Source organism: Notamacropus eugenii, chromosome 1, assembly GCF_028372415.1.
Source record: "Notamacropus eugenii isolate mMacEug1 chromosome 1, mMacEug1.pri_v2, whole genome shotgun sequence".
NCBI classification, from domain to species: Eukaryota; Metazoa; Chordata; class Mammalia; order Diprotodontia; family Macropodidae; genus Notamacropus; species Notamacropus eugenii.
The window spans coordinates 662,273,990-662,295,399 of NC_092872.1; the positions used below are offsets into that span (position 1 = coordinate 662,273,990).

Genomic DNA, 21,410 nt, shown 5'->3' on the forward strand with positions numbered 1-21,410 from the left:
GTAGAAATGCCAACATATATGGCTACTCTAGATCAGGACCATAGTCTATCCCAGGGGTCTCAAAAGTGGGGTAACTGTTTTGATGCCAAACGATATGTGATTAACCATAAGGTGGGAAAAGGGGTCACTCTCTTCCCTTGCTTCAATAGGCAAGTAAGGGGCTTATATATATCCCAGTCACACTTACCCTTATCCTCCCAGCAGTTCCCCACTTCCCTCTCTACCCTTCTGAGTTGGGCATCGCCACCTTCAGGACAATTATAAAACTGTCACATAGAGATTCATAATTGAACTATATGTGCCATTTGGAAAATACCCCTTTCTCCCAGCAAGCCATTCCCATGATCTCTAGATCACCCTGTGGCTGAGACAGGTGCTGCCCGGTAGGCAGATTCTGGGCTCTGAGGCAATGACCCTGAAGACCTCATTACATTATCTTTTCCCCCAAAGCCACCCCTCTTCCAGACTTTCCTATTACTGTCAAAGGCACCAGAATCTTCCCAGTTACCTAGTATCACCTTTGACTCACTTACCCCCAGATTACATACTCAACCTGCTGCCAAATCTTGCCATTTCTACCTCTATAATCGCTCTTGTATCTTTTTCTTTCTCTCTACTCTCTCTTACCCTAGTTCAGGCCTCCATCCCCTTATGCCTAGACTATTGCACAAGTTCTCTGTTTCATCTCTCCCTTCTCTGATCCATTTCCCACACACCACTTGCCCAGGATTTTCCTAATCCTGTCAGTCTGTCAGTCTGACCATGTTACTCTCCAACTTAATAAACTCGAGTGGCCCCTTATTGATTCTAGGGCCAAATATTTCATCTTAATCTAATCCCTTTTGAATTTCAACTTTTGTGTAAATTTCATAATGCACATAATTGTTAGAACAGGACCACATGCATGTAATTTGAAAATAAGTAATTATAAACATATTGGATGGGTCTGTGCTAATTTTTTTTTTTTTACTGATACTACTCAATCAAAAAACCTTGGAGTACTTGTCTATCCACTTTCTCTGATAGTGCTACCAACAATGGTTTATGAGAGTTCATGGTTACTTCTCTGATGTTAACCTCAAGAGAGTAGGATTGTACCACAAACATCCTTTAATAATGCATCATGCATTTATCATTCATGACTTTATACGTTCTTGTCTAAGTACTTTTAGCTTCTACAGCTGCTTGGAGGCAAGACATCCTAGTGCCTTTTCTTTTGCAATAGCCTTTGACACTGCTCTTTCCTTTCTACTCTCACTCCCCTTGTGCTAGGCCAAACCATCATCATCTCATACATGACACTTCTATCTTGCCTCTCCAGCCAATCAGTCCATTCTGTTATGTTGTTGCCAATTTTATTCCCCTAAAACTCTGAATTCATTAAGTCATTCTGCAGCTTAAAAAAAAGAAAAGAAAGAAAAGCTGTAATGGTTCCTCATTGCCTGACTAAAGAGTTTAAACTTCTGACCTGGCACTGAAGATCTTCTATATTTAATATAGCAGGTCTGACCAAGCTGGTTTAGTACCTCAGGTAGGAGACTGGAATGAAATGAAACAACAGAACTGAGAATTAACAAAAGGAGATTTACTTGGCCACAGTAAGGGAAGGACATTCAGAGTAAGGCAAGGTTCTCCACCCAGCATACATTCCTTGGCTAAGTGCTGCCCGTAACAATGCTTCAACCAAGCATAATGGAAGCCATAACTCCTCATGACTTTTTTTTTTAACTCAGGTAACCAGGAATCAATTTCAATTTTTTAGTCTTCTGCGTCAATTAAGTCTCAAGGATGATTTCAATAGCATTTAGGGAAAAGAACTAGTCTAGCATCTGTGTCTGAGGGACTCTGGCAGATACTTGGAACCCACATGACCTATCCCCCATTGCTCCCCAACTTAAATGATCTAGATTCCTCAATGTCATACCCCACTGTCTTTCTACCCTCCTCTTTATCTCTTTTCTCTTATATTTAAGTCAATATGGACTCAGGGTCCTTTGACATCCTGGCTGTCCTCCTGTGGAACCCTCCACTTTATTAATGTCCTAAAACTATGGTGCCCCCAAACTGAACATAGTATTACAGGTGTGATCTGACTAAGTATGAGTATATTTTGAGTATCAAAGGATTGTCCCCTCCTTATTTCTGGAAGCAATGTTTCTTTTAATGCAGCCTTATAAAATCTCATGAGCTTTTTTTGGCTATGGATGCATTGATCTTGCAATTAAAACTAGCAAATTAAAATGCCTTCTCTATCCTGTATTTGTGAAGGTGGTATTTTTGAATGCAAGTGAAAGAATTTAAATTTATGCCTAATGACCCTGGGAAGCTGCTAAGCATCCCCCTCCCCCAACCCCACTTTCAAAACCCAGAGGTTGGTGCCTTTCTCTCTGGTAACCGTGTATGTGGGCAATGGTCAGATAGCTGGATCTGTCTGTTGGTCTGTGATGTATGTATTGCTTATGGTCAGACAGTTGGAAGCCCTGTCTATTGGTCTTTATTTCTCTGTATTTTCTCTTAAGTTCAGGGTGCTGACATTTTCCCTGGAACTAAGTGAATGATATATATGCTTGATTAAAGTAGACTGCTAACCCCTCAACAGTTGCTTTCTTTTTCAAAAAGCGGATCTAAGAATGCATATAGCAGGCCCTCCTGTGTATGTGTGTATGTCGGGGTCCTTGCTGTTACACAAGGTTGGACCAGATGGCTTTTGAGGTCCATTCCAGTGCTAAGTCTATGACCCAAACCTAACTAGAGTTAATGGTATCATTACTCTCCCAAATCACCCACACATAAGTCCTCTTCATCTACATTATGGGCAGTCAATGGCAGTCCTGCCATTCTCAAACTTGGCATTTTATCACACCCACATCCATGCCTTTGGGCAGATGGGCTCCATGCCTGGAGCGCTTTTCTTCCTTACATCATCTTTTAGGCTCCTTTGTTTTTATCTCCTGCTGGAAGCCCTTCCTGAGTCTCTTATTTTTTAGGGCTCTCTCCTTCCTGAAATTATTATTATTTTTTTACAGGCAGATAGGTGGTGTAGTAGATAAAGCATAGGACTCGTAGTCAGGAGATGTGAGTTCAAATGCTGCCCCAGAAACTTACTTGGTTTTGTGACACTGGGCAAGTCATTTAACCTCAGTTTCTTTATCTGTAAAATGTGGATATAATTATAACCCTTAGCTTACTCTGTAAGTTACAAAGATCAAACGAGATAACAGATGTAAAGTATTGTGCAAATCTTAAAATGCTATATAAATACTAATATTATTTTTTAATTTACTTACTTGTATAAATAGTGATAGCATACCAGGAGAACATAAGCTCCTTTAGGGTCAGGTCTGTTTTTCATTTTGTCTTCGTATCTCAAGGACCTAACATGGCATCTTCAGATAGAAGGCACAATTTAAAAAAAAATGTTTGTTGAATTAAATAAGTCAAGTGATATAAATGTAATATTAAATATGACAAGAGCAGCAATAATAGCACTTTAAAGTTTGCAAAATATGAAAAAAAGGATTCTGATTTTTCTTCCTTTCCTTAGAAATAATTTAAGTCTTTATTTGTTGTAATCATGACTTTCAAATTGGTTTTCATTCATTTATTTGTTGTAATCATGACTTTCAAATTGGTTTTCATTATCAACCTGAAGTGATGACCTGGGAGAAATGTGTTTCTGACTTGCCTAACACACAACAAAGTCACCACTGGGAAATATTATAAATATAAATCCTGAAAAGAAAGTTATACAAAAGAAACTAGAGAACAATTAAATGTCAAATACAACTTTAATTACTTTTCATAATCATTTCCAAACTTAAATAAGAATGTAGAGTACTTATACCCCGCATTCTGCCTCCTGTAAGGACTCCATCACTTTCACATATTTCTCATACACCCCAACTTTTTAAAGGAAAAAAGATTTTTACCTTGCTGCGTAACTATCTTCCAATAAGCATCTGCTTTCAACAGCAGAGATCCCAAACCTACGAAGGTACAGCAAGAACATTCTTCCTTGACACCCAATACTGGATTTAGGGAACTTGATGTACAAAATTCTGGTAATGTTTATCCATTCATATCATTTACAGGATTCATGTTATTGCTGTTTTGGGTGGGGGAAGAGGGAGAAGAATTCTCTGCTTCTGGGGCTTTCACAAACAACAGTGATGTTTCCCCACGCTGGTCGATACAGACAAGTGCCACTCTCCTGGCTTTCCTAATACTGGCTGAATTCACAGAAATACTACTGCTTCTGAGCTACTTCTGGGGTTTGTGTGCCTGGGGGCTGGAGGAAACTCAGGCACAGGGAGAGGAGAAGTATTCATTCTATTTTTGCTACTCCCTAGAAGGACTCTTTCCTTTTTCTATGGGAATGAAAATCTTAAGATTAAAACTTTCAAACCCTCTCCAGTACAGTCTAACCAGTAGGTGGGTAAGTAGCATGGCTACTTTAGCGACCATGGTCTCTGATAAAGTCCTATTAAAATTTCAAGGGTTAGCTGCCCTTTTAAATTCTGATTAGCTAAAGGATTCTGGTGCTAAGAGCCATGTATCTTGTCACAGGAGACAAATAATGATCTTTGTTGCCAAGGTTCACTGCTATCAGGGCAGTATTAGCAAACTTCTAACATTTCCATCCCTTTGGCAAAAATAACCTCAGAAAAAAAGGGGGAAATGATTTTACTAAACACAGTAAGCACAAAGTGCATAAAGGATTGGAAAAACCTTCTCACTAAATCTGCCCTATTAAGCCGAGGAAAATGTTTGTAAAAACGTTATCAATTGTAGATATTAATTATGTTTTATACTATTCAGGGTTTCTTGAAAGAAGAGAGGAAGACTCTCAACATTGGTCTAATATTAGTCATTTGTCTGGAAATACTGTTTTAAAACCAGTATGTACAAGTTATACCTTGGAAATCATAGCAGAAAATAAAAATTACATAGAAATATGAAAGTGGAAGCCAGAAAGTCAATCAATGTAACTAAACAGATGTTTGCTTGTAATTCTTGGTATCCAAAACCTTCTTTCCACACATTGAGCAGATGCCTGAAATAAAAGAAAATAAAGCGGGCATCATGTAATCAATCTCTGTTGTAACAGCAGTTGCTTAGTTTCTTTAGGGAAATTCTGAAGATTATGAAGCTTTATTTTATCAGAAAGAATAAGAAAATCGAGAATTTTTGCTATGGTCAAATTCTAAGTTAGATTTTCTTGAAAAAATGAGGTATCAACGTTTATTAAGGGATATGCCCCTTTGTATATTCACCCAATAAGTACTGATTGTAGGATAAAGTTTTCTATAAATGCAAGACAAGAATGAAACAAACTTACCCTTTTTGTAAGCACAGCCTTGGCAGTAATGAGAACCCGGCTGATGCACAGAACTTTTACAAATTCTGCAAGTGGAGAACTTATTCTTGCCATATGGGTCAAATCTGGAAAGGAGAAAAAAAAGAGAAAATTAAGATACATTAAGCTACTGATATGCAAAAGAACTTCATGCTACACTTCCTGTATAATGCTTTGCTCTTGGTTTAAGACTTCTTATGAAAACGCAGAGTGAGAATCCACCATAATGGTTACTGAGAACCAGCACTGTCGGACCAGGTAGAGAAGACGTGGGATCAAATTCTGCTTTGGCCCTTACTAGTAGTGCGACCATGGACAAATCACTTAACATTTCTGAGCCCGTTTCCTTATCCATAAAATGGAGATAATAATTATCTATGGGATATGCCTCACAGGATTCTTGTAAGGCCCAAATAGGTAATGTAAGTGCTTTGCAAACTCTAAAATGATATATGTCAGTTATAAGCTTCTCTAAGTAGAGAGAGCAGAAGATAAGCTGGTAATGAAACTGTAGGCCTTGTTTTGTGAGTGTTTTTCCACAAACAGATGGCTTTACCAACATATAAAATATAAGAAACACACATGATCTTTGCCTTCAACAACCTTGATTTATTCAACTCCTAGGGATATTTTTTTCAGGGCTTATTTTATTTTCCTTGGTACAAACTTGGAAGCATGAATGAAATAACTTAAAACAGATACCATAATATGTTTTGTGTACATAATACATCTTTAAATTACATTTTTTTAAAAAGTGGGATCTCAAAAGAATTTTCCTAGCTTCAGAATATCATAGAATTAAAGATATAGAAAGCTGCACAATGTGGGAGTCAATGGTAATATAAGCAACAGAGGAAAGCAATGACTCAACAAAGATAATGTAGACCAGTAGTGTCAAATTCAAAGGGCTGCATATTGACTCAGAAAATATCAAATTAACAGTACTTATACTGTACTTTTATTTATTTTGTTAAACATTTTCCAGTTGCATTTTAATCTTGTTCAGGTAGCACTCAGCCCCAGCTACAATGTCGCCTTGTTCAGCATCTCTGATGTAAAACTGACATTCTTTGTATATTAAGATGAAGTCAATACAAGGGGTGAAATATAGGTCACACCTCTAAAATAGCAACTATTTGAAAGGAAAGAAAACATACATAGGTTAACACTAATTTTAGGCCTTGTGTATTTTATACAAGATTTTGAGGAAAACTTTGGTTTACATTTGGACCAATACAGTATTTTACAATTTAGTGGTTTGTATCCTAGAACCAAACTCGAAAAAGAATGCAATAATCACATCTTCTAGTAAAGTTACAAAAAGGATGTAGCATTAATTTTTCGTGTTTGGGAAAAGAGAACCCACATATATAGGAGTTGAGCAGGAATACAATGTATAAGTAGGGAGAGCATGTAGGTGATGATAGCTTACCCTTAGTTGGCACCAGTAACGCATGCCAACAAACAAGTAGGATTAAGTACTAGGGTTTTCATATTCCTACCATGGACTTGTATGCTAGAAATACCTTTGTCATAAGTGTTCATGAAATGTGCACTCAATGGCTTAACATTAGGAGTAATGAAAATGTCCCTTCTAACTCTAATACGGCTCTGCTGCTCACCTTGCTTTCTTTGAAGTCAAAGCCTTGTTTTCATTTAATTTCCTTCCACCACTTTCTATGCACAAAGAAAACAGAAATGTACTTCAGTTCGTTATATAACACCACCACAATTAGTTAAAGCGTTTATTCTTTGAAGCTTGCTTTGTATCAAATAACCTTCATGGAAAAACCCTCAAAAACTGATTTAAAAGTCAAATTTTAAGAGCCTACTTGAATGACTTTATTTATGAAGTAATAAAAATTTGTGGAAAAGAGCCAATTGTACCTTCTGGATGTTGGAGAGTACTTCAGGAATGACATCATATTTAACTAAATTAGTTCTGTGAGCACCAGGACAGTTAGCATGGTGCTGGGTACCTTGTGTGCTCCATAAATATATAATAACAATAAAAATTTTTTCATTCATTCAATAAACAACTACTTCAAGTGGTTTTCCAATAAAATCAAATTCCATGTTTTAATTGAGGTTACTTTTTCATTCAAACAATAAAACTGGGAAGCCAAGACTAACTCCAATTTCTATAGTTCTTTAAGTTTTACAAAATGCTTTCTTTGTTACACTCTCATAAATTCGAAAGTCTAAATGCTGCTCCACAACTTTAAGATGAAGAAACATGACGTTTAGAGCTTAAGTAACCTGCAGACAGATAATCATACAACTATGAAGTATCAGAGAGGCTTTCATTTCACTGAACTTTTTCCAATGATACCCACGGCCTCATAGGACGCCACATTCCTCTATTCATAATATCCTTTCCATGCAATAACAACCCATCTCTCTTGTCAGAGGACGCACTACTTTAAGTAAGTGAAACCAAGCCAAAAACCTGAGAGGAAATAAAATTCCTTAATAGCTTCCTGTCCTAACTTTTTACAAATCATTTATACTCTGCATTTCAAAGACATAGGGATAATACATATGAGACACAACATTTGACCTCCTAATAGATTGAATTCTACATTGTGATTTAGATGGCTGAATGAAAAACATCATGGAGTTGTCAAGGGTAACTATATTCAAATATTCAATGAATTTTAAAACAGATATTAATACTTTGCAAGATACTGTCAAAACTGTAAAAATGGAATTAATACATTATTGAAAATAGTTAAATTCATGTCAGCAGAATCAGCATTTAGGTTATTTTCTCAAAGATGAAGTACCTGTAGTGTTCCTTGCTCCATCCTTCCAAGTATCAGGAGTAATAACAGTACCAAGTTTCTTTTCACCTATTATGAAAACAAAGGAAATTGGGGAAGTGTGGGACTGTTATGTAGCATGAATTACTACCTTTGAGAGAATACAGTGAAGTAACAATATTCTTGGGTCTAGGACAGAAATGTTAAACACAGTTTCATGTGGCTCACAACACTCCTGAGGGCTGCCCAAAAGAGATTAAAATGTAATTGGGAAATACTTAACAAAATAAATAAGATACAATAAGACACAGATACTACATTTTTTAAAAGTCGTCATATGGTCCACAGGGATCTTTCTGTATGATCTACTGGCCCCCCCACTTCTACTTAAGTTTGACATCACTGTTCTAGGATTCACAATAATAAAGAATACCATACAGTAAAATGCAAAAGCACTGACTGAGACAGAATAACATGTTAATTATAAATATAGGCCTTCCACAACTCAGTTAGAAATTATTGTGTATAAACCTTGTAAGAGATATTGTTTGGCTTTCAGCATAATAATTTCTAGAAGAGCAAGAGATATTACAAGGAGATTCTCATATTCTATCCTCATTTACCTTCCCTTCCATTGTGCCCTCCAGAACATTGACTTTGTGATAAACTCTAGTACACTGCTTCCTCTCATACTTTATCTATCTTCTAGTGTTCACAGAAACCTTGCTCTCTCTAGAAGAGACTTTCCTAGTGCTCCCCCAAACTGGGAAGGACTACAGTCCCTGCCATATAAGCTAAGTTAGTTTATCCCTAAAAACAGTGAAGCTATCCCCAAGACTTGGTTGGCTGAGGAGACTATAGCTTGAGGATTTGATTCAGCTTCCTGGTGGCATAAGACCTTGCCGCAGTAGTTTGGACTAACTTTTCCCTTCATAGTCTTGATCTCATACTTAACCAGTTCAATAATATATTGCCCTTTGTCCTAGAATTCTTTGCTCCCTTACTTACTGCTATTTATGACCTGCCAAACCCCAATCCTCAGTTACTGTTTTCCCCCTCCCCATCAAATTCTCCTCTTCTGATCATATCCCTAAATTACTGGAAGACATCCCACCACCATGGTGACTAGGTCCATTATGCCTCCATATTACAGAATCTAAGATGGGACCTCACAGCTACAAGATAATCTTTTCCATTTAGCAGACAGTTCCAGTTGGTATCTGGGTCAGTAAGTATACAATGTACCTCAGGCTTGAGCTCTTACCTTCTTAATTCAGTCAATAAATGTTTATTGTCTATTATGTACTAGGCACTGTGGTAAGTGTTGGGGATACAAAAAGAGATAAAAGCCAGTCTCTGCCCTCAAGGAGCTCACAATCTAATGAGGGAGATTACAAACAAAACAAATATATACACACTATATATAGGATAAAAAAGAAATAATTAATAGAGAAATGGCACTAGAATTTGGAGCAGTTAGAAAAGGCTTCCCATAGAGAATGGACTTTTAGCTGGGACTTAAAGGAAGCCAGGAAAGTTAATAAGTAAATTTTTGGAAGATGTCCCATTGACATGTTAACTAAGTCCACTAGGTTTTTATATTATATATCTAAGGTGAGAAGCATTTTAGGTATGGGGGTGAGGGGCAGTTAGAGAAAATGTCCTGAACAGAGAGACAAATTATCTTATTCATGGTATATCAAGGAAGCCAGTGTCACTGGATCAAAGAGTATGTATAGGGGAAAAAGGTTTAGGACGGGCCTAGATTATGAAGGGCTTTGAACACCGGAGGTTTTTGTATTTGATCCCAGAGGCAACAGGGAGCCAGTGAGTTCATGGGGAAAAGAGGGGATGACATGGTCAGACCTTCACTTTAGGAAAATCACTTTAGTGGCTGAATGGCAGATGGATTAAAGAACAGGATTTGAGGCAGGCAGATCCACTAGCAGATTATTGTAACAGAAAAGGCATAAAGTGATGAGAGCCTGTACCAGGATGATAGTAGTGTAAGAAGAAGGGTGGGGGTATGGGTGGAATGTATTCAAGAGATGTTGCAAAAGTAAAATTGACAGACCTTGACAAACAGATTTGATATGGGAGATAAGAGAGAGTGAAAGGTAAAGGATGACTCCAAGGTTGTGAGCCTGGGGAACTACAATGAATAGTGTTGCCCTGTATGGTAAGAGGGAGGTAGGGTTTGGGGGAAAGAGAATGAGTTCCATTTTGGACATGTTTGGTTTAAGATGTCTACCGGACATCCATTTTGAGATGTATGAAAGGTGGTTGGAGATGTAAGATTGGAGGACAGCGGAGAGTTTGGGGAAGGAATGGTAGATTTGAGAATCATCAGCCTAGAGATGGTAATTAAATCCATGGGAGATGGTGAGATCACAAGTGAAGTAGTACAGCATGAGAAGAGAGAAGGAGCCAGGACAGAACCCTGAGAGACACCTATGGTTAGAGGAAGTGATCTGGAAGAGGGTCTTGCAGAGGAGACTGAGGAGTGGTCTGATAGGTAGGAGGAAAACCACGAGAGAGTGCTATCCTAAAAACTTACAGGGAAGAGAATGATCAACTGTGTCAAAGGCTTCTGAAAGGTCAAGGGGAAGGAGGATTGAGAAAAGGCCACTGGATTTGGCAATGGAGAGGTCACTGGTAACTTTGGAGAGAGTAATTTCTGGGGAATGTAAAGGCTGGAATTCAGATTGTAAGGCGTTAAGAAGAGAATGAGAGGACAGAAAGTGCAGGCTACTCTTTCCCCCTTGAAAGATGAAACTGCTGCCTAATTTATTTACTGAAGAAAAAACAAAACACCACAGCCATATGTCACATGGGCCCATGGGCCCAAGTTTTCTCCTACACAAATGTCCATTCACCAAAGCTTTCAGTCCAAAAATAGTTCAAGAGGTTTTAAATGGCCCTTGTTGTCAGCTATTCATTTAGACATTTCCACACCCAGCTTCACCTGACTGCTGAAACCACAGAACTAAAAATAACCAAAAGGGCAACAAAGAGTAGGCCCTTTTCTTAGTGCTATTATTTGGAGGAAGCACCAGAGATAGTCTGGACCATGTCTGGCACAGCCTTATAAAGACCTACTACCTCATGGTCCTGCCCCCTACTTTAGCCTCAGACTCTCTACTTCTCAAAGGCCTTGGAACCAAGCCCAGCCAACCCAAGCAATGACCTTACAGTGCTTCTGGTGCTGGCCCACTCTGCCTCACTACCACTGGTTAAAAGTCTTTATAATGAGCCACCTATCAAGGATGCAGCCTAGAGACAAATCAGTATGGTGTAAGTCCTGAAGAAGGCTGCTTCTAATAACAGTTCAATTAGTACACAATGTAACATCAAAACCAGCAGCACAGACAACAAAGGTTTATTTCTGACTCCACCAAAGACCAGCGGAGCATTCAGGCATTCCGCCTTACTTGTCCTTGTAGTTACAAAGCTGGGGTGATAATCCGTGGACACCGATCCCCATCTACAATGAAAAGTAAATTTTGATGACTATAACATGCCAGCAATAATTCACATATGAACAGTGCTTTAATGTCTGCCAAGGGCTTTCCTTACAAGCATCCTGTGAGGTAGAGAATACCAGCTTTAATGTCAGTTTTAGAGATAGGAAACTGAGGCACAGATTCTTTAAGGCACCTGCTAAGGATCATGCAGTGAGGAAGTATTAAAAACGGAACTTGAATTCAATCTTCTGATTACTTCTTCTACTACAAAACCGTTTCCATGGGTTGGGTTTGTACATAACCCATAAGCATGTACCAGTCATTATGCTAAGTGCTGGAGACAAGGATGTAAAAACTGAAACAATGTCTGTTTTCAAGGCAGAAGACAATAGGGACATATGTACGTAAAAGGTGAGGAAGAACAAAGTAGTTAAATACAAGGTAGTTTGTGAAGACAGGCACTAGCAGCTGGAGGGATCAGGGAAGACTCCATGCAGCCGGAATCAAGCTCTAAAAGGAGAGGTATGTGTCATGACAACTTTGTTCCTGGTGATCCTTAAAGCTCTGGATATGCCTGATCTTACCCTCACCTCTAGAGGCATCTGAACTGAAGCCTAGTAAGACAGTTTCTAGAAGATAAGAATTTTATAGCAAAAAGTCAACACTGCATTAAAATAATTCCAGTCACTGATCAGAAGGGAAGAGTCTAGAATCCTGTCTTATAATATCCAGAGTACCCAAATGTTAGGGAACAACCCCATAAAAAGCAGTGAACCTCAAAGTGGGGAGCATTAGATTTGTCACAGCTGATGCCTCATGGTATTAAAAGATTCATTTGGTACCAAGTGGCTAGTGTGTTTGCAAGTGAGAGAATGGTAGCGTAGAAGTTAGGTCTAACTTAGCTCTATAATTCTGGAAATTGACCTCATCTCCTTAATTCAATTATTACCTAAAATGAGGGATAATTTAGCTCACTCACAATTACAATGAGATTTAACTAAAGATTTTAAAGATAAAATGATTTATTTTAAACAAATTCATAGATAGAAATAATAGTTTAAGACTTCATAAATATTGCACACATATTTCAAAAAAGTTTTCTATTTTGCCTTTTTTTGGCGCCATCAAGTGACAAAACTGTGCAATGCTGGCAAATCAAATGAAAATATAGGTGTAACACTGTAAGTAAATTAATAAATACACTTTGAAAAGTAAAACTAAGACTTAAAGCAATCACATTTTTAAAAAATCATTTTTTTCTTTGGTTGTGTACAATACGTAAGGTGCTAGAGGTTTTATGTAGGAGTTCAATGTCTATTTATACATTTACTTGACCACAAGGAAATGTGAAAGAAAAAAAAATAAAAAAAATTTCTGAAGCATCAGGCTGTAATAAAAAGCAGTCAAAAACAGTTGCTTGCAGCCAAATTGGTAGTAAACGTTCACGGCAACAGCTAAATGCATTTATTCTTCCACTTATCATCCACTTCCTCAGCAAAGACATCTAATAATGCAAAGTGTGTAGGACCAGAATCAAACCACACCAATGGCAGCCCAAACTGACATGCAATACTTTATAGTTTGTAAGGGGCAGGGTGGGGTGGTTTACCTTATTTCTCATGAGATCATTTCACAGCATGTTTGGCTCAGAGTGAGTGTAAATAGCAATTGTTCTTGTTTTGGCCAGAAACCCTGAGGGTCTTCCCCTGCCAGACTAAATTTTTTTTTGCCCAGATAAAAGAGGCCATTTTTTGCCTTATTTCTTATCTAACCTTAATCACTGAATGGGCGTTGCCTCAGACAAACTGAGATCTGGAAAGACTAAAAATGTTAAGGTCTCTCACTGCATCCTGAATCATTTCCAGTGTTCTTGACCTATGTCATGCCACTGGACTCAGAAGATCCTGGAGGAAAAAGTAAGGCTGATGACTTTGCACAGCTCTGCCTCACTTAAATCTGATTCACTTGCAAGTAAAGACATCACCTTCCTGATGTCATTGGTCTTCTTCAAGAATGAAAAACAAACAACTTCCTCATATAATTCCGTTCTCCCTCTTCCCTTACCTGCTGGGCTCTCCTTGTAACAATTTTTAAAGAAAAACCCTTAAGATTTATAAAGCACGTCATTTACATTATTTCATCAGAGTCTCGTTGTTTCAAGCCTGAGAGATACGTTCAACAGCTTTTATTATTCCTCCTCTACAGATAAGAAAACAAAGTTCTGGCTAAAGAGTGAGGAAGTGTTGCTGCTTGAAAAGACCTGGCTCAACACAATCTAGTGGTGTGACCATGGGTCAGTCAGAACATCTCTGAACCTCAATTTCCTCATTTGTAAAATGGGAAAGTATTTGCTGTAACCACTTTAGAGGATTGTTGTGAGCAATGTACCTTCAAGTCATTGTATAAAGGAAAGGTGTTACTTCATGCAAGAAACTGTACTAGATGCAGCAATGTATACATAAAGATGAATGAGGTCAGCAAGGGATTTAAAATCTAGTATTGTAGTTAATCCATCTACATACAGCAGACTGTAGGACATGCCTTTACTCACTTCTTTATGTCCTGTCCTAAAGATGAAAGGCAGCCAATGGAGGGGAGAGCCTCGCTTTCACTTTATCATTATTTCCCTGTGTGCTGAAAAATGGAGGTGTTTAATAAAACCTTGTTAAATTGAACTCCAGTAGTCTCTTCTATTCTGTTACCCTATTATTTTTCTTTTAAAAACATTTTCAGCAATGCGTTTTTGCAGCATTATTATTTCCCTACATAATCTTCTTCACTCTTTTCTTCCTCCCTCAACTCTCTCTGGAATAATTAAAAGTTAAGCAAAAATAACCAATACAATAATTCTGTCTGCCACAGTCAGCATCCATAGTCCTCTAGCCTCTCACTTCAGTACTAGATTTTTGCATTTATTTCAGATTTAGTTGCCTTTCTGCCATGTTTTTATTTACATTATTGTCATCTCTCCTCAATCTGCTCTTTAGCACAGCTGACAAAATGATTTTCCCTAAGCACTGGTCTGACAGGCCATTCTACTCAATAATCTGCTACCCTATTCTGTGCTGATCTCGATCTCACCTACACTCAAACCTCATGCAGTTGTTATACTATAATTCGTATTGCTAATAAATTGATTCATGTGCTTGTCTTACCCAATCTCCCCTACTATGTTATAAACTCTATGAAGACAGAGGCCATGACTGATCTTTGAATATACTCCTGCTCAGCAGACTAGGCACTTAAGGACCAAACAGGCACTTTAAGTGTTTGTTTAATGAAGAAAAATTGATCTCCATTGTTCCTCTAGTCACTCATATTATTGCCTTCTTCTACTTAGAGTAAAATTTCTATAGTTACTGTCATTCCTTTCAGTGTACAGCTTGTACTATATAATGGTTTACAGTTAAAGCACAAGGGTAAGTGGGCACATGAGATAAGTCATATAACTATGATTTAAAGTAAGAAGCAAAAAGTGCAAAGAAAAACCCAAAGTACCATGAAAAATCTGAAGGAAGATTACTTTTACCTGGAGGGAATGGAGAAGAGAAAGGAAAAGCTTTAGGAAGGATCTGGCACCTGAAAGGTTACTTAGACAATAATGTAAAAGATGGACTGGTGTGAGACCATTTGGAAAACTATCACAGTTATCCAAGCAATAGCTGAAGGCCTGACCAGTGATACAGACAGTAAGAGTGGAAAGGAAAGAATGGATGCTAGTGAGAATGTAAAGGTAGAACTGACAGTTTCTGATTAAAAAAACAAAAAGCAGCTGATTAAATAATGGGTGTAAACGAGAAGGAAGAATCAAAGATAATACTGAAGTTTGCAGTTTGGAAAACAAGGAAGATGGTGGCGCCATCAACAAAAAGAGAAGTTAGCAGGAAGGTGGAACTTTTGAGGGGATGAAAATGAGTTGAGTCTTGAGCATGCTGAGTCTGAGGTGTGGGAGTGGAAGAGTTATTCTGTAGCCTTTCAAAAATGTTAAACAGGTTGCAACTTTTTCTCCAGAAGGTTACTGTTAAAATTTTATTTATATTAAATATACTTGGGGGATAGAAGAACACAAATTAGTTTATTGGATTAAGTTACTGTCCATAATAACTTACCCAGCCAACAGTGATCTCTTCCCCTAGCTACCATTTTTAGCACCTTCTATACCATATATACTGGAAACAGTTACATTTACTATAGAACTGTATTACATAAGGCCTTACGCTGTTCTCTGATCTTTTCAATTGTATTAGCACCTGAAATTGGAAGTCCCAGTTCTCTGCCAAGCACTGCATGACCTAGGGCAAATCACTTCACTAAATGTTAGTATTTTCATCTGTAAGAAAGGGTGATTAGACTGTAAGATCTCCAACATTCTGGAAATCAATCTTTGCAACAGGTAATTCAGGGAAAATATCTGATAATTGTTTTATATCTTTTATACCATCTCGTATAGCGTGTTCTAGTACAGCATTAGACATATATTGGTATTTAATAAATACTTGTGGAATTTAGTAAAGTTCTCTAGGGAGAACATAGGTAGACAAGAGGTGACATATCCTAGCAATGGAGGAAGAGAAAAAATGTTTAGATAAGAATGCCTCAAAGGGAGGGAGCATGGTGGGAGAAAGAAAGGAGAGAGAAATGGAGCTGAAGTCACAGACAACAACTGAATTTATCTCACAGTTTTGTTTATGGCAAGCCCCAATTCCATTTTCCTTGTACCTCATTTCTGTGGGAAACAAAATCATACCCTTACATGAAGTTGGATGAAACACAAATACAGTATTAAATCAACAAATGTTTGCTAAGTACCATTCCACTGCACTGAGGCTCCTGCCTTCTTCAGAAAGAAGTGAAAGGCCATTCCATAATGTACCATTCTCCTGCCTTGGCAGAAAACGGAGAAAATGCCATTCTAACCTACTAATTGCCAGGTCTTGGGGCAAAGGGGAGCACACCATTCCTTAAGCTCCCAGCACTTGTCCCCTTACCTTAACTGCTTAAGGCACCCACCTACCCAGGTTTTCACTATGAGTCCAAACCCCTAAAGAAAACTCACCTGAACTCATTCCTCAATTAACAAACTCCCACCAATCATACCCTCCCGTACCCAGTAATTCTGAACTCCACTCTGTAATCATTCCAATGCTATTCTGCATCTGGTACTGATAAATTAGTACTATTCTCCTCCACGAAAAGCCCCCAGTGTCTCACTCTAATGCTACCTACCCCTTCCATTGTGTTGTCTGGAATGCCTGCTCCATAGGTAACAAACCTGCTTTCATCTTAAATCTTTGTCTTTCCCACTTCTTCCATGTTCTGGCTCTTATTGAGAACTGGATCCCTCTGACTACAGCCTACCTTTCCACTTTCACCCATTTCCTCCATTTCCCCCCCTCTTTCCCCCTCCCCACACTGAGATGGGGAAGTTGAATATTCCTTGCTTCAGAGTGCCAATTTCAAGTTTTCCTGCTACCATCACTATGCAGTAGTCTCTCTTCCTTTAACATTCACTGAATCCCTTTCCACCACCCAATAAAAATTCTAGTAGCTGTTATCCTTCTTTTTTTAACTTCAAAAAAATTTTTATTTTTATTTTTCAATATTTACTTCCATAAAATTCTGAGTTTTAAATTTTCTCCCCTTCCCTCCCTCCTCACTCTCCAAGATGGCATGCAATCTTTATATACATTCATATTAAACCTATTTTCATATTAGTGAAAATTTCACATTAGTCATATCGTAAAGAAGAATTAGAACCAATGGGAGAAACACAAGAAAGAAGCCAAACAAAACAACAACAAAAAAGAGCAGACAGTATGTTTCAATCTGCATTTGTACTCCATAGTTCTTTCTTTAGATATGAGCAGCATTTTCCATCATGAGTCTTATGAAGCTGTCTTAGATCCTTGCATTGGTGAGAAGAGCTAAGTCTGTGAAAGCCGCAATGTGGATTCTGAAGTCTGCCTGCTCATCTCTTCTTACAGCACAACAGTATTCCATTACATTCATATACCACAACTTGTTCAGCCATTCCCCAACTGATGGGCATTTCTCTCAGTTTCCAACTCTTTGCCACCATAAAAGGAGCTGCTATAAATATTTTTGTATATGAGGGTCCTTTTCTTATTTTCACGATATCTTTGGAATACAGACCTAGAAGTGGTATTGCTGAATAGCTGTTAACTTTCTGCCTCCAGTACACTCCCCCTCTTTCCTCAATGAGTTCACAATAAGATCACAATTGTTCTCTCCTCCCCAACTCTTTCCCTCATACTAGGACTTCAACATACACACTGATACTCTCTTAAACACCTTAAATTCACAGTTCCTCTATGCCCAAAGGGCTATAAAACTGTGAATACCCTTTGATAAAGCAATTACCACTATGAGATCTATATCCTAAAGAGATCATAAAAAAGGGAAAAGGACTTACATTTACAAAAATATTTATTGCAGCTCTTTTTGTGGTTACAAAGAATTAGAAATTGAGGAGATGTCCATCAATTGGCTGACTATGAATGTAATGGATTGTGCTATAAGAAATGATGAGAAAACAGATTTCACAAAAACCTGGAAAGACTTACATAAACTGATGCTAAGTCAAGTGAGCAGAGCCAGGAGAACATTGCATACAGTAACAGCAACATTGTGTGATGATCAACTATGACTAGCTTAGCTCTTCTCATCAATACAATGATCCAAGACAATTCCAAAAGATTGATGAAGGAAAATGTTATCTATATCCAGAGAAAGAACTATGGAGTCTGAATGCAGATTGAAGCATTTACTATTTTCACTTATTTTTGTTTTTCTTTCTTGCGGTTTTCCCCTTTTGTATGGATTCTTCTTTTACAACATGTCTAATATGGAAATATGTTTAGCATGATTGTACAATGTATAACCCATACCAGATTGTTTACTGTCATGGGGAGAGAGGGGAAAAATCTGGAACTTAAAATCTTATTAAAAAAATGAATGTTGCAAACTATCTTTAAATGGAATTGGAAAAAAATAAAATATTACCTCTCTTACGCACAGATCTGAAAAATAAACCCAACTCATTTAATTTACTCATTTTATATGACCTATTCCACCACCCCACCTCAGCCATACACAAAGAAGCCATAACCTTGCCCTTGCCTTCACCGACAATGTATTACCTCCATGGTAACGACCTCTTGAAATTTCCTTATCTGATCACAATCTACTGTCATTCTCCCTCTCTCTCTATCCTGTTCTTCATCCAAATTGTGACCTCCAATTCCTTAAGCCTTCAGTTCTTTCCCTGGCCACCACTCCTGCACTAGCTGCATTCTCCTTTCTTTCTCATCGTGACCTCTTGGTGAACCAGTTCAACTCTACACTGTCCACTTCAACTGAGTCCCTGGCTCTGATCACGCTGCTGATCATGGCCTGTTAGCTTTGGCCTTGGATCATTCCCATTATCTGCTGCCTTAGTTTCTGCTCAGACGCTGATGAACAAAGCAAATTTGGATTCCATGGAAGGAAAAAATAAAATCCCAAAATTGGAGATAGCCAAAAATGTAATGGGTTGTCTTGGGCTCTGTCCTGGACCCTCTTCTCTTATTCCCCTATCCTATTTTTCACCTGGTGATCTTACTCAATCTCCCGGATACAATTACCGTCATTTCTATGCTAATGATTCTCAGATCTACTTTCCCAGCACTAACTTCTCTCCTGACCTCCAAATGCTTTAGACTTTAGAATCTCCAACTGCTTATTAGACATCTCAAAGCGGATGTCTTATAGATATCTTAAACTGAACATGTCCAAAACTGAATTCATCTTTCCCTCTTTCTAATTTTCCTATTACTATTAAAAAATAATTAATTACATTAATTCCTATTACTATTAATGGCACTTCTCAGTTCCCCAGGCTCACAAACCTAGATGTAGTCCTAAGCTCCTCACTTCCACTCTCCCCCAATACCCAATCTGTTGCCAAGTACAATTGATTTCATCTTTGTAACATTGCTCAAACATATTTTCTTCTTTTCTCTGACACTGCCACCACCCTGACGCAGGTTCTCATACCTGGAGTACTATAATAGCCCACTGGTTTCTTCACACTCCAGTTCATTCTCCATTCAGCTGAAAAATTATCTGTCTAAAAGGCAGGTCTGACCATTTCATCTACCATTCAATAAACCCCAGTAGTTTCTATGACCTCCAGGGTCAAATATAAAATACTTTAGTATTCAAAGCTCTTCACAAAATGGCCCCTTCCTACCTTTTCAGTCTTCTGACTTATTCACCCTCTACTCTGTGATTCAGTGACACTGGCCTCCAGGCACTTCCTCATACAAGACACTCCGTCTCCAGACTGTGCATTTTCAGTGGCTATCCTCCAAGCTCTCCCTCCTCATTTCTGACTTCTGGCTTCTTTCCAAGTCCTGGCTAAAAATCCACCTAAAATTCCAGCCTTTCCTGATCCCTTGAAGGCTGATGAATGCTAGCTGCCTGTTGATTATCTCTTTATCCTGTATATAACTTGTTTATATACAGTTTTACCTGTTGAGCTACTTGAGAGAAAGGATAGTCTTTTGCCCTTCTTTGTATTCCCAACGTTTTAGCAGATTGCCTGACACATAGAAGATGTTTTACAAGTACTTATGGAGAGACTGATTACCTTCCTACAATGGGTATAACGTGGAGGATAAAAAATGAAACCAAGTCCCTCTTCTTAAGGGGTTTGTAATCTCCTTAAAGAAACGATACACACACACATATTAATTACAAAGAGTGATTAAAATCAAATGAGTGTTAGAATCATACTGTTCTTTTGGATATTAGAGATATGTAAAGACCATGGTGGGCCTACATACCTGGGTGGAATTAAACTAGACCTTGAAAGATAGGCAGGATTTGACAGAGAGAATTGGGTGGGTGAAACTTAGTTATGACAAAGGCATATTTTTGGGCTCAGGAACGTTCAAATCTGGACTACAGAGACTGCAAGCTATGATGGAAATAGCACTCACTGAACATGAATGTGGATAGAGGATAGAGGATCCAGTTGATTTTATGCAGTTGGAGAAGGGGAAACCCTTCCCCCCCCTCCGTGAATTTCAAGTCAGAAAACCTTTCTTTAAATCCCTGTTCTATCACTTATCACTTTTCGGGTCTTGCACCAATTAACGATGTGGGCCTCAGTTTTCTTCTCTGCAATATTGGGGATATGACCAAATGTAGGGTCCTACTGATTAACGTGTACATATACATACACACATACACACACGCAGGGCTCACACGGTCCTGCTGCCGTGGGCCCTGGGGAGCAGGCTCGTGACCAAAGATAAGGGCAGCAGGGGGGATTTAGGGAGCAGGGTAGAGACGCGACGCCTGTTGAGACGCGACAATCGGCTCGGGCCTCAAGCGGGGGAACAGGGTGGAAACGGAGGGGAATGGGCGAGAAGCACCGGGAGAGGCTTTGGCGATGTCGGAAAGGAGAGGCAGAGGACTAGCTGAAGGGAGGGCGGTCAGGGCAGGGACCAGACCCCCTGAGGCTGAGAAGCACAGGGAGCCTCGGGAGTTTGGGCCAGGGGTCGCGCATTCATCTTTGTCCCCTCTTTCTCCTCTGCCCCCATCCCCATCCCCCGGAGCGATAGGTACCCTCACTCACATTTCTCGCAAACCATCCTGTTAGAGGGATCAAGTCGGTTTAACTACCTTCCCAAAGGCGCGGGATTCTTCTAAATGTAAACAATCCTCCGGCCGGGAACCTCCTTCCGGGTCATAAGGGATTTCTTTCCGCCTTACTAATTCACCTCCCCCACACCTGGAGCGCTGGTGGAGGAAAGAGGGCGG

At 38.7% G+C, this 21,410-nt stretch overlaps 1 protein-coding gene across 2 annotated transcripts; it reads right to left on the reverse strand.

Moving 5' to 3' along the window:
* Nucleotides 1-3,769: 3,769 nt before the first annotated feature.
* CRIPT (CXXC repeat containing interactor of PDZ3 domain) lies at nt 3,770-21,360 on the reverse strand. Of its 2 annotated transcripts, none has more exons than XM_072635701.1 (5): nt 21,226-21,360; nt 8,143-8,208; nt 6,979-7,033; nt 5,339-5,442; nt 3,770-5,053 (listed from the first exon to the last, which is right to left on the reverse strand). In XM_072635701.1, the coding sequence occupies exons 1-5, from the start codon at nt 21,239-21,241 to the stop codon at nt 4,989-4,991; spliced, it is 306 nt and encodes a 101-aa protein (XP_072491802.1). In that variant the 5' UTR covers nt 21,242-21,360; the 3' UTR covers nt 3,770-4,988. The 2 variants fall into 2 exon arrangements, with proteins under 2 accessions (XP_072491802.1, XP_072491801.1); XM_072635700.1 differs by lacking the exon at nt 21,226-21,360 and adding an exon at nt 19,638-19,736.
* Nucleotides 21,361-21,410: the final 50 nt, after the last annotated feature.

Excerpts from the sequence above, each read along its gene's own strand:
- CRIPT (XM_072635700.1), bottom strand. The coding sequence starts at position 19,683 with ATGAACTGGAGTGTGAAGAAACCAGTGGGCTATTATAGTACTCCAG. Across the intron at positions 8,209-19,637 it reads GGGCTATTATAGTACTCCAG|GTGAAAAGAAACTTGGTACT; the intron begins GTATGAGAACCT and ends TTTTCATAATAG. Across the intron at positions 5,054-5,338 it reads AGGCTGTGCTTACAAAAAGG|GCATCTGCTCAATGTGTGGA; the intron begins GTAAGTTTGTTT and ends CTTTTATTTCAG.